This window comes from Micropterus dolomieu, linkage group LG22, assembly GCF_021292245.1.
Source record: "Micropterus dolomieu isolate WLL.071019.BEF.003 ecotype Adirondacks linkage group LG22, ASM2129224v1, whole genome shotgun sequence".
Taxonomy (NCBI): Eukaryota; Metazoa; Chordata; class Actinopteri; order Centrarchiformes; family Centrarchidae; genus Micropterus; species Micropterus dolomieu.
Window position 1 is genome coordinate 32,477,449 of NC_060171.1, and position 14,362 is coordinate 32,491,810.

General features: G+C 40.4%; 1 protein-coding gene across 2 annotated transcripts; it reads left to right on the forward strand.

Moving 5' to 3' along the window:
- Positions 1–1,592: 1,592 nt before the first annotated feature.
- chst6 (carbohydrate sulfotransferase 6) lies at positions 1,593–11,657 on the forward strand. Of its 2 annotated transcripts, XM_046038728.1 has the most exons (3): positions 1,593–1,624; positions 1,699–2,001; positions 8,462–11,657. In XM_046038728.1, exon 3 carries the CDS (start codon positions 8,532–8,534, stop codon positions 9,732–9,734), a length of 1,203 nt encoding a protein of 400 aa, XP_045894684.1. In that variant the 5' UTR covers positions 1,593–1,624; positions 1,699–2,001; positions 8,462–8,531; the 3' UTR covers positions 9,735–11,657. The 2 variants fall into 2 exon arrangements, with proteins under 2 accessions (XP_045894684.1, XP_045894683.1); XM_046038727.1 differs by having other exon boundaries at positions 1,593–2,001.
- Positions 11,658–14,362: the final 2,705 nt, after the last annotated feature.

Below are 14,362 nucleotides of genomic sequence, written 5' to 3' on the forward strand. Positions count from 1 at the left end.
CAAAACACTACAAAGAAATACAGTTGGAGGATAGGATATGAAGATGAAAATTAGCTGTACAATCACACATCCTGACATGATTCTAGTGGGAATGTGATACAAAACAAAAAGGCAGTTCATACTTTTTGAAATTAAATAGGTCTACAGTATAATAATCAAGCATTTGTCTTTCTTTGTTTTAGGCCTATTTGGATGAAGTATCTTTTAGCACAACTAAATTTAAATGGTCAGTACACTTTCAGTGGACACTCTTTAAGAGTTATTGAGATCTAGTTTTGAAGGACAGTAGGCCTGTTAAACTAATATCGAGTGTTGGGCAAGTTACTTCACAAATGTAATACATTATAGATTACAAGTTACTGTCATTTGAGAGTAATTAGTTATATTACAATATTACTGTCTCTGAATTGTAGCCTAATGCTTCAGGCCTACAATACTTTTGCGTTGAGTTACTTTCACTGCTTTAATGGGCGCATTATCCAGATAGAAAGATGTGCTGCATAGGTGGGTTCTAGTGATGTGCAGAGTTATATCGGGTGGGTCTTTTGGATGAAATACCATGAATCGTCTCCCCATTAAGAAAGACACTGTGCGCATTTACGCACGAGGTACAGCAGCATAACGTCATCATCTCCCAGCTCTCCTACAGGATCGGCCAGGATGAACTGACAGCAGCCTTTCTGATCATGAACGTAATTCGTTAAAGCACAAACACCTAGCCTCTAGAGATCTACGCATGATCCATCAGGGGAGCTACCGTCTTGTTCAGTGGAGCCCAGCTCCGCCGTAGTTTGCACCCTGCCTACAATCTCTCTCTCTCGGCCATCGGATTCCCGCAACAGGAAATAACGTTACTCATTTAGGCTACATGGATTTGTTTTGCTGGTGCCGAAATGTTTCTCGGTGTTGGTGAATTATTAAAAAAACAAAACACTTAATTTAAAATTCGTTGTAACGCGCGTTACTGAAATTGTAACGGGTAGCCTATAAGAATACGTTATATCACTGTGTTACAGCGAGAAGCAATACATTACTGTAATTTACGTACTTTTGTAACGTGTTAATTTCCTCCCAACACTGTTGTTTTGTAGGCTACATTTTTACATTATTGTCATATTTATTAGGCTACTGATTTTCTTCTCGTGCATATGTAACTGTACAATCAGTAAAAGCAGAGGGTCCAGCACAGGGGAAGCTGAGCCAGGGAGAGGCCTACTCAGAGAGAAAGATGAGGGATTAGATTTTTGTCTCGGATTGCTCTTATTAACGTAATAATGATAAAGTTAAAGTAAACTGCTGTGTATTTATAGCGCTATTGGTAGTATACTACCAATGTATAGAATAAAATAGTAGGCCTACTTTAGTGTTAGGGGTTGAAAGTATAGGCTATTCACTGAAGCGTTAATTCGCCCAGGGGTTTCCCCTCGGGCGAATTAACGCGGAACTTCCACGCGAAACTGTGGCTGAAACTGAACTGCCTTTTCTCCATGAGCCGACAGCAAGCTAGCTAGCCAGAGAAGCGAGGGCCGTTGTCATGGATACGGGCACTCTCGTGGACATTCTAAACAGAAACAGACGTGACAGACGACAAGTGCCGATTGAAGAATCGGGTTCACAGTTCTTGGTAGGACGTGAAGACACAGTCGAGTTTAGGAATTGCTTCTGTAATATAAGCCTTTTTCTGTCTTTGAACCTCAGGGGATATCTCGCTCTCTCCTGCTGCGACTCCTGGACCCTGTTCTCTGGCTCAGGTCCAGCCTGGTCCACTCCACCCACCACCCTCCTCAGTCTCGGACCACCGGCCCCCGCCCAGCCCACTGCCAGTTAGCCCAGCAGAGCCTCTGGCCACGTCTCAAAACAACGCTTTGTACACAAACGGACAGTGGAGGGGGCCGAGCAGCTGCTTGCGGAGCACGGAGCTGAGGAAAAGGAAAGGACCGCGGGGTGGGGGGACAGAGAGCGCTCTGTCGACACGCAGCACGACCGAAAACAAAGTTAAAGGTAAGACATTTCTGCTAAATGCGAGGGAGGAATGAAATAAAGTAGCTCCTCATCCCGCATCTTCGGTCAAGCAAGTTAGTTCGTCAAAATTCAGACACGTCAGGAAGTTAGCGGTTTGTTTGATGGCTAAACGCATACAGACACGGACCTACTTTCAAAGTTTATTCAACGGTGTCTTGGCTAACCCTGGTGTAGAGACATAACACCAATTTTTGGCATTTAGAGGGAGTGGGTACATGGTCTCATTGAGATATTTTTAAAGGACTTCGAGCATTTCAATGATTAAAATTCAAATTCCACATTTGCTGGCGACCTTTCTGAATTGCCCTCACGTAGACCTGCTGTGTCCCAGTTTGAGGCTCAGTGTCTTAACTTGTAAGAGACGCAGGACAGGAGGACAGGGTCTCTGTGTTGGGAATAGGCTTTATGGCTGGGCAGTTTGGTTGAATGAAAGATCACAATTTTTCATGGGATTATTTTTCTGATATTATAGTGGTGTACTGTTAAAAAAAACTTTAGTAAATCATTGAGACAGTTTTTAAACACAAGTTGCTCAGAATTATTCATTTTGACAGCAGAAGTAAGGCAGAACGATAACAGTATCATCATGCTTCTATTAAACTGAAAGGAAAAAACCGGTAGCTGGACTTTACCACACTTTAACTGTACTGTTTTCTCATTGAAGCTGATAGAATAGTTACATGAAACATGCATTTAAATTCAAGCTGCTGACATCTTTATTCATGATTCCTGCCAGTCAGTCAGAACTGAAGAAGCTTCTTGGATGAGAGGCGTAAACATCTTTGAGTACCTTCAACCAAATCCAGTTGCCCTTGGTTTTAACCCACCTTGAATACATTGACATGAATATTTACATTTACAAATTGATTTTTAAATCACTGTGAAATGTCTGTATTGTGTTTTAGCACAATGAAATGAAGGGAACCTTCACCCAGAGGAGTTGACAGTTGAGCAGCTGTTTGAGGTTGTTGTTGAAGAAGACTGCCTTGCTGTGTAGTTTATTTATCCTCTGGACTCGGTGCTCTTTCCACAGATACCCATGGCTGTTTTATGCAGCTGCACAACACTCTGAGACAACACTGAAAAGCTTGTTTCAGCGTATGGTTTTGGGCAACTGTATTCTCATAAACAAGCAGAGTAAGAAAAGCTTGAAGTTACAGCTGGAGAAAGCAGAGGGGCAACTCTCTGGTCTCTTTCACAGACAGAAAAGAAGTATCTGTTGTTCCAAACCTACAACCTCACTTGTGTAGAGGAACCCCAAACTACCAGTGCTAGTGTTGCTGCATTGAAGGCCCGATACAGACGTGGACAGCGCTCAGCACGTGGTTCTGATCATGCAGTGTCGTGTTTGTACGAGCATATAAGTTCATACACGTGATGTCTGTGCGGTAGGTCCGTGTGTGTTATCCACGCACTCACTCAGCGTACTAATATGTAAGCAAAGGCTTGTTGTTCTCCCCTTTGTCATGAGGACCCTCCTGCAAATATTGCATTAAGCTGTGGTCTGTTAAAAGCCCACACAGCATTCCTGTTATGGTGCATCTGCCTTCTCGGTGACACTGTTGATGCCACATCATGTTAGCATTTCAGATTAGTCAGGTATAGGCCACATGCCACACTAGGCAGTGTTACATGTCATGTTCATGTTTGTACATAGTGATATCTGTGGTACTTTATAAATATGGATAGCGGAGGGACGACATCTCTGTTAGTGAAGAAGATAAGCTCTCTCTGTTGGAGTCTCATTTTTGGAGCTGATTCCACTATTGTGTCATGCAACATCAGTCGTGATTAACTTCCTCCTGCTGGGCAGACTATTGAGCAATCCAATATAGTCTCGCTTTCAAGGAAATGTAATTCACGTCTAGCTATGATGTGAGTATTCCAGTAACGTTGTCCATGTATAAGTGTGGAGATCAGAGGATCTGATAAGATGAAACTTTTATTTCTGGCTTACTACTACAAAAAAATAAGGTTTTAAGTAAATGTATGAATTAAAGCTGGGTGTGGTGTGATGAGAGCTGTGGGTCTGTCATGATGTCGGGTGTTTACCTTCGTATCCCGAGGATCTGAAAGTAAGGAGTTCATGTCAGGGCTTGTTCAATAAGCACAAGAGATTATGGTACGCTTGTATGGATCACCTCAGTCAACAGGGATCTTGGTCTCCCACTGGAAACTTCGAAGGATCTATCCATCATGCTGTGTCTGTTTCTTCTTTTCCCTCACTTTGCTTTTCACAGTTTTGTGAGCATATTAATTTAGAGGCTGGGATAGCCCAGTGAGTGGGTGCGGTGCCTCAGCCTTTAGTCCAACCCTGAAAGAATTTCTGTTTCACTAGAAAGTTTTATTCTCCCAAATTGGGCTTGATCCTGTTTCAAAAGCTTTTCCACTCTGAAACTCTTCAGAAACACACTATCTAACAGAAAAAGACGGATAATGTAAAGCAATAATAGATTATCACTGCACTCTGATTATGGAAAAAACATCCAGACATCAAGACTTCTAATGATGTTCTACAACTGAAGCAATGGCATTTTTGCTCAACAAAGCAAATGTGTGACCTTTAAAGGACCGGAAAATAACCGTGTGCACAAATGGCGTATCATGACTTCAAGCCCCTAATTTTAGAACACATTTGCGTACATACAAATTTATTTGTTGCTGAGACCTTATATTTTAATATAAATTATGGCTGAGAAATACAGCAGAGTGAAAAGTGTGCCAAACAATCCCGGCCTCCTTTCACAGGGACGCTGGAAGTCAGTCACAGCTGGGGGTGCTGAGAGAAGGTCAGCGTATATAATGATGTCATGCTAAATGTTGTTTGTTTTTCATTTGAATATGAACAGAACACTGGTGAGAAGAAAGAGAAAGGGAGCTTGTACATGTTTGCATGTGTGAGACAGAAAGAAGGGGAGGAGAAAAGGGCGGTCTGGACAGTGATTTATTTGATTTCGGCTAAAATAAAATAAGGAGTCATTTTATTGTCTTTAATCTTTGCTGTTGCTCCATTAGTGTGACCAGACTTATTTTTCCTCTGTGGTGGAAAGTTCTTGTTTTGTCTGGCAAGTCTCCCATATTGACACCTTTTACTGTTGAAATGAGAGAGAGGTCATTGACCCGTTAAACCCACCCCCACCCCTTCCAGCTCATTCTTCTCAGCTCACCTACAGTTGTCCATTGTAAGGTGATAGCATCCACATCATAAGCTGCAGGGGTGAAGAACCTCCTCTCACGACAGCACGTTGGGTAATATGTTTACATACACAGTGTAGCGATCAGCTCCATTTAACGGCAGGGGAGAGAGCAGAGTTCATGCTACAGAGGAGCCTGCTCTGCATTTTGCTGCATTTAGCAAAATGAGCTCTCATCCAAGCTGTGCATCAGATATTAATGAGTTGGGCAGATCCAATAAATGTGAAAATCAGGCGAATACCTTTTTTAATTTAAGTTTTGGTTGTTCTACTAATGTATCTCAAATCTATAAACTGGTCACTATATGGCTGGTGGCTGTGTTGGAAAGAAGCCTGCATGACCCTTTCACAAGAAATACTTTTTCCATAAATAGCATGTTAAAGGGTAAGTCAGATGATCACTGGATTGATTCTGATATTTTAACAGAATCCTCTCGTTGTGCAGAGTGTTGTGATGAAACTGATCTTGGGTTTCACTCAGCGGGAACAATTGTTTTTGAAGGGAGAGAGTAAATATGAGTGGAGTGAACCATCCTGTTGGGTTTCATGCATGACACGCAGGTCTTCCTCTGTATGTAGGCTTACCCATCTTCATTCAACAATGAGCCATTCTCCCTTAATTGCCACTATAATTCTTTACATTGTAAAGTCCATGTTCATAGATGCTTTGGGAATGACCATTTTGTATTGTCTGTCTGTGCTATTGGAGAAGGCAAATCATATGCAGCGCCCTTCATATCACAGCAAGTGGTCTGTTTGGTTACATGTCCGTATCAACATAACAGTTGCAGGCAACAATAGTAGACTAGGCAGCCAGTATGATATTTTAAAGAGATCTTAGTTGTATTTAACAGAGATAGCTAAATTAGAGGTAATCAACAATCAAAGCAAAGTGCATTCCCTAGAAATAAACATGGTGCACAGTGGCTGTTTCTAACTGATGCACAGCGGATGACCTGTTATTCCAAAAAGAATTATAGGTGAATACTTTATACATAAAATATAAATTTTGGTTGAAAATTCCTTTAAAATATGTGTATTTTATCATGTTAATATGCCTGACATTCATTTAGCTATATATTCACATTATCAAGTAATAATAAATTACACCACTTTCCTTTCCATTGTCGCCAAGTGCTTGCTCATAGTAGGAATACTTGGGTCTGTGTAAATAATATTATAAAGGGTACGAGGCCTGCTCTATATGAAAAGTGCCCCGTGATCTGTTATGAATTGGCGTTAAATAAATAGAATTGAATTGCATACTTAAGGGGCCTCTTGTGTCACACACAATACAGTAGATGACTAGAGCTTTTTCATTTTCACTGATGAACTTCCTTTACTTAACAGGATGTCAGCAGTATTCTTTAAGGGGTGTGTCCTTCCTGTAATCAGAATCATTTTGATACTGCGAAATGAAAGCAGGTGTCATGTAGGTATTTGGTTTTGCAACCTAAAGAACAGAGTCAGACCTAGAGTACTTATTTATAATATGTATTGCATAAGGAAAGGGTGTCTTAGTCACCTCTTCCTTTGTCCTAAGTGTACTTTCTTTGTATTATCAAGTACTACCTGCAAATCAAGCCCTAAGTGACATTCACATCTGAAGTGGGATGGGATGTCAGAAATAGCTTATGTTCTGAGATAGACCTAGCCTACTTTAGGAATGCCATTGCTTTTCTGTGGTCATTCTGAGTAATTCTGTGTAAGTGAGTCTGTGTTTCGGAAAATACAATCCTTGTAGTTACAAACAGGTGACGTCCGAGGAAAAGATACACACAGAGATCGATGGCAGAGAATGCAGAAGGGCATGGTTGACAGGCTAAGGTTTCTAAAGATAGAGCTCTTTTATTTTAGTTTGCTGTCAGATACATGACAGCAAAGCAAATACTGCCTTGCTCAAGGAGGAAATGGAAACTCTTGCCAATTTCTTTACACATTTGAAAAATAGTGGGAAGAAGAAAAAAACGTATTTAATCCCACCCCCGTGTCCACAAATCAAATGCTTATAAATAATCTACCCGTGTTCCAAATTAATATTTACACATATACTTTGTCATACCCAAAAGCAATTCAAAATGTATATCAATTATTTAAAATATAATATCTTACCTACTCATCTACTTAAAATGTCTTTAGACTCCATTGGCCTGTGTTTTGTGTCCAGTTCAGACGGGCTACAGGAATTGGGGGAGAGAGAGGCGGTATAAAAAAAAATCACAGTGCCTGGCTCTACAGACTGAGCTTCAAGTTGCCTTTCATCTTCAAAAAAGATTGAAATGGTGCCAGATAGCTGTTAAATGTCTTAGAGTCAAAGTATTTTTGACTCCGGTGTGGTTTAACCAGAACCATGTCACAGAAATAGAAATCTTGATGTAACGTCAATTCTCTGAGTATCTGTAACAGACTTAACCTGTTAGAGAATGATTTTCCTTAAAGCCGCTTCCTCCTCCTGACGCAGAGGCTAGGCACGCCGTTGAGCGGAAACACCACACCTTCACTGTTCATTTGCTGCTGGTGAAGCAGCAAATGAACACTTATGATCACTTAAATCTCAGTGATTGAATTCACTGAGATTTTACTGATCACTTGTCTCCACATCAGGCTCCAGTATACATTCAGGAACTCTTCACACCTGACTCAGGCAGGCCTGTGCTTGCAGTCTGTCCCTGTGCCTTCCACTTTTTAATTGCCCTGTGGATGAGTACAATTTCCTCGTTTAATTTAATTGAACTCAAAAGTACAGACATACAGATAAAAAGTAGAAGGCAATGTCTGTAGTATTTGTGGTAAGAGATTTTGATTTGTGGTACCCAGGCTCTGGAACAGCACTCACTGAGAGGAAGCCTCTGTTTTGCAGGAAGGCCCTGATAACATTCACACCTGGAAGCTGCCCAGTACAACCAAAGCCTGGTCTGCTGGCCGCTAAGTTTGGGTTATGGGCCTTGCTCAAGGGCACCTCAGTGGTGATAAATGAGGGAGGGCAAGCACTGCTCGGTTTACTTTCCACACCCAGATTTTAGCCTGCCAGTCCGGGGCGACCTCCCGGTCACAACTGCCCTTTCAGATACTGAACCCCTAATTGGTCTGGTTTTTTTTTTCCATTATCTACTATCTAATCTGTATTATACTGAATTACTCCACACACTACTGTATTACAATTGCTAAAAGGAGATTTGCAGTCATTTCCTGTTTAACTTATCTGTTTCTCTCTCTTTGTGTCTCTCTCTCTATATTTTCCTCAGACCTGTCTTTTCTGCGGCAGAGTCCACAAGTCGATCAAGCACCAGAGACCAGCTGAGATCCGGAGCCATCATGCCCCGCTGCAGTTTGAACCTCGCCACCATGATTTTCCTGGTGATGCTGCAGGGGACGGTAGTGGTGCTGTTCTATAGCTGGTATAGCCAGCTCAGTCTCGGTCCCTGCAACTCTGCCTCCTCCAATGGCAAAGTTCACGTTCTGCTGCTGTCGTCGTGGCGATCAGGCTCGTCCTTCCTGGGTCAGGTGTTCAGTCAGCACCCGTCTGTCTTCTATCTCATGGAGCCCGCTTGGCATCTGTGGACCAAACTAAAAAAACCCAGTGCGCGGGTGCTCCGAATGGCCACGAGGGATGTATTACGGAGCGTATTCCAGTGTGACTTTTCAGTGATGGATGCCTACCTGCCAGAGCAGCACAATGTGTCCTCCTTGTTTATGTGGAGTCACAGTCGAGCTCTGTGCTCACCACCGGCCTGTCCTCTCACGCCACGCAACCAGTTCAGTAACCAGACTCTGTGCTTTAAGAAATGTGATTCGAGGGGTTTAAAGCAGGTGCAGCAGGCCTGTGGCACTTACAGTCATGTGGTATTAAAAGAAGTACGATTCTTTGAGCTGGAATCCCTCTACCCGCTCTTGCAGGACCCTAGCCTAGATCTCCGCATCATCCACCTGGTCCGAGACCCTCGGGCAGTGCTGCGGTCTAGAGAGGCGTCAGCCAAAGCCTTTGAGAATGATAACGCCATCGTCTTGGACCAGAGAAACGTACCAGCAGCCGAGGTGCAGTATCAAGTCATGCAGGAGATCTGCCGTAGCCACGTGCGCATCAATGAGAGGGCCCAACTGAAGCCTCCTCCACTTCTGAAAGACCGCTACAAAATGGTCCGCTATGAGGACATGGTACGTGACCCACATGGGGAGATAAATGACTTGTATAAGTTTGTAGGTCTGGAAATGACATCACAATTGTCTGAATGGATCTACAAGGTGACCCATGGAAAAGGCAAAGGCTCCAAGACAGAGGCCTTTAAAATCACTTCACGAGATGCTGCTGTTGTCTCCGAGGCTTGGCGAAGCATGTTGCCATACAGCAAGGTCAAACGTGTCCAGGAAGTGTGTAAAGGGGCCATGAAATTGCTTGGGTACAGGATGGTTAACAATGTAAAAGAACAGAAGAGATTTGAATTAGATTTACTAGTGCCACGAAAACAGTATCAGTTCAGCTGGTTGCCAGCTAACACAAAGGATCCAAGTAAGAGTTAAATCATGAGTGACAAAGACAGTAACACCAAGAGACTACATTGGACTAAAGTTTATATTCTTTACGATACATGTGCCGGACGATTCAGTACAGGACATTCAGTTCAGTAGGCGACTGCCTCTGTTCGGTACACGCTGTGGCCCAAGCTATTAGTGTCAGTACAGTGTGTTTATTACTACTTCTCGCACGTGCAGAAGAGAAATCCTAGAGCTCAAGTATTTATGGGCTGTGTAAGTCTTCAATGGGAGCTACCACAGACTGATTCATAAACTGAGGAAGCACTGGCATGATGTCTAAGGGTGAAGCACTGTTATACATAATATATTTCTTACAGAGGGAGGGGCATCTCTTTTCAAAGGTATTTGCAATTTGGCAATGTTGATTTGTGTTTGTGAACCAGCGATAGTCTTAATTTGCATGGCCACGCATGCAAACGATTTGGTTGGAAACGTAACGTATTTTTGACCAGCACTGTAAAATAGCTCTCTACGTTGTGTGCACAGTTTGTGAATCCTGTGGGCTCATTTTGGACATCTGTGTGCATCAGAGAGGACTTATATCGTGTGGATGTGCTGCCATCAGTCAGTGTGTACCAGAGAACTAATGTGAATTCACTCCATTTGAGTTGTATTATGCTGAGCATCTTGTCAGTCTAGATAAATATTGTTTTGGATAGAGAACGTGTGGCAGTGATTAAGGATCAAAGCATGTAGTCAATAGTAGAATGTTAAATCATGAGCTTAATAGTTAGTATTCAGATTCTCTTAGTGCTTTCTGTTAAGACATGATCAATCCTCATTTTAGAGAAAAATGTCAAAGCATCAAGGCAGTTTCTGACATAAACATAAACTTGAGCCATTCATTTTATTTTGCATGTGCAGCACAAATGTTCTGATTGAAACCATGTCTACTTTCCCCTTGTACAATGTTACATGACCAAACAATGTCAGTATACGAGACATCAACGATGAGTGGCAAATGACGATGAAAGAGAGGTGTACTCTTTCCAAATTTTTCCAATTTGGAAACTTAAAGCTGCGCTAATTCCAAGGCGCAGAGAATTATGCATTTCCCCTCACTTTACTTTACATATATAAGAATGTCCAGAGCATTAGTGTGTTACAATGCCATTTGACATTTTGAAGTGTTGGCTGTTGTTTGGCTTCACCAGACACAGCTGGTTAATGAGTAGCTGATAGCAGTTTGCAGCTACTGTATTCTATTCCATAAGAAATGCTGACTGGGATGAAATGGTACTTTAAGCAAAATTAAGCATTAGATTCAAATTCAACATCATACAGTATGTCTACTGTGTTGAATGGGTACTTGTGAGATCAGTCCTTGCACAATAGGAAAGTTGAAGAAAATGAAGAGTCTTTTCCATCGTGACGTCGTATTTTTAGGGGGCAGTGGCGCTGTGAGCTACCCGAGAGAGTGAATACCAAGTAGAATAAACATGAAGACAGTTACTCTCCTGATTGAAGTCACAGTAAACTTTATTAGGAGTTCGTATCGCTGTAGATGAGACACATGGAGCAGATGGAACTGGGTGTTCACTGAGTACAGTGTTGTCTCAGTAGACAGACTGTTTTACTGCATGCTGACCTGTTAGGTATGCCACCATATGCATTAATCAATATCCAGTTATAATACAGTTTTTATTGTCCTTGGTGGTAATGACAAAATGAAAAACACACTTGAGTGATTTTAGGGCTCCTTTCACTACTTTAAGGGTCACATTGGTGTCTATGCATGTTTCATCCCATTTACCACAAATTACATACTATTTGAATGGAGTTTTGAATGTGTTTATCTACCTGTAAGGCAATAATTGCTTACTTTTTGTTTGCTTTCTAATCAGCCTACTCTTTCAGCTGCAAAATATATTGTAATATAATTTAAAATATTGTAAAGTTCTGTATTATGGTCCCACCTGTCAAACATCATTTGATACTTATCTGATATGAATGAATGTTTTGCAAAAAGTCAGTGATTTCATGAAGTGCTTGAACATGTGTACCTTTGCAATGTGAAAGAGTGAGCATTGACTCCGGTGTGTTTTCACCAGAACCATGTCACAGAAATAGAAATCTTGATGTAACGCCAATTATCTGAGTATCTGTAACAGACTTAACCTGTTAGAGAATGATTTTCCTTAAAGCTGCTTCCTCCTCCTGACGCAGAGGCTGGGCACGCCGTTGAGCGGCAAACCATGTCTTTCTGTTCTGTTTGTATAAGGGGCCAGTTGACAATGCTTGTTTAGCAGACAGACCTGCCAGTCTGTTCTTATATTTATGTGAAGATGACTTATGAAGCAGAAACTATATAGCACTAATGACTGGAATAAATATGTACATGTAACCTTTGGCTATTTTTATTTTGTTGCCTTTAACTGAAAGCTAGTTAGAAACCTGCCTTCACAATGTTTGGAAGAAAATAAGAATTTCTCAGCAGTACATAATTTATGTTGTGGCGCCCTCTATTGGCTGAGTCCAGTCTTGCATCTCCACTTAATATTTATTGGAAGTCTATTCTGATCTAACAAACCAATAGTCATTGCAGAAGGATTCTTTAAAAAAAGGTTTTATATAATTACTATGGAACGATGCATTAGTTTTGTATTACATTAAAATAAAGTTTTAACCACACTCACACTTCTTTGAATGTCCCTTTTCACAAAAATTATCTTCATCCAAATATAATTCGTAGAATTACACATGTATGACCAATATCCTACAACAATATTGACTAATGCCTATATATCAATGTATGATCTTCCATATGCTTATATATAACTTTTTTTTTTTTACGTACATACAGATAACATTTATAAAGGCATGCCCTAGATATCTTTTAGATATGTAACTGAGGATAATAGTAGTACAAGACAGGAACACTAATTGATCTCTCTAAAAATCTAAAAATACTTACTGTATATAAATAAATACACACATGATATGAACAGAATACACTCTCAAAAGCATTAATGGAATATAAAAGCAACAAGTACTGTAATTAAGTAAATTTTGAGGTACATGCACTTTACTTTAGTTTTTCTATGATGCTACTTTATACTCCACTATATTTGAAAATGATAGTAACTAGTTACTTTACTCAGCTGCTCAGATTAAGATCTAAATTTATATCAGGAATCATAAAAAATGCCCAAAACAATGATCAGGAAAAAATAAGTATATATCATATACAAACCACTGTTTTACAAGTAGAAGTAGTATATGTATAATTCAGATATCTTCTATATATAATATAATATAACATAATATAATGTAATATAATATAATATTCCTTTTGAAGATTTGAAACCATCTTTATTGGATAACATGCACAGACAAAAAAGAATCACTCAATGTTTTTTTCAACCAATCGCAATCCAGTATTTTTGTGGCCATGGTATAATATTGAATTCCCAACATGAAAATAATGGGACCCTCACGTCAGAACAGGCTGTAATGTGGGCCTCACATTGGACCCCCAAAGATGGTGTCTGAAAGGGTTCAGATGAATAATCGTACAGTCCACCACCACTACTATCCTCCACTGCAGCTCAACATGGAAATACTGTCTGAATAAACACAAAAGAAATGCCAGCACTTTGGCATAACACCTTTATCAATGTCTCCAAATTGAAAATCAGAACGTTTTAAATGTGCATAACACACCCACATGGTGGGAAAGCATGGACTGACTCCTGTAACTGGAACTGGTGTAGCTGTTGATAATGAGGATCTGCTGGTTTAACAGAGCTGTGTGTTCTGACAGGCAAAACTGTCTAAAGAATAAATACAACTGAAAGAGATCTAAAGGACAACAGGAGTTCTGACGGAGTGGTAGCTGGTTTCCATCAACACACACAGTCATGTAAAATTCATTTTTAGAAATATAATGTGAACAATTTATTCTAGAAAGTGATTTATGTATAATGTGATATTTGACAAGTTGAAAAATAGCAGCAAATACTAAAATAGTATGCACATATAACTACGCATGGAAGGTGTTAAGTGAAAATGTCTTTATTTTGGCACATATTGTTTTATTAATTGTTGGAAAGTGAAGCCAAGAGAAAAGTTGCATAGCTGTTTGGACCCCTAGTAATAATTCAGATTTATGTCTTCAATATACAGTGGGTACGGAAAGTATTCAGACCCCTTTAAATTTTTCACTCTTTGTTTCATTGCAGCCATTTTCCAAAAATCAAAAAAGTTCATTTTATTTCTCAGTAATGTACACTCAGCACCCCATCTTGACAGAAAAAAACAGAAATGTAGAAATTTTTGCAAATTTATTAAAAAAGAAAAACTGAAATATCACATGGTCATAAGTATTCAGACCCTTTGCCGTGACACTCATATTTAACTCAGGTGCTGTCTATTTCTTCTGATCATCCTTGAGATGGTTCTACACCTTCATTTGAGTCCAGCTGTGTTTGATTATACTGATTGGACTTGATTAGGAAAGCCACACACCTGTCTATATAAGACCTTACAGCTCACAGTGCATGTCAGAGCAAATGAGAATCATGAGGTCAAAGGAACTGCCTGAAGAGCTCAGAGACAGAATTGTGGCAAGGCACAGATCTGGCCAAGGTTACAAAAAAAATTTCTGCTGCACT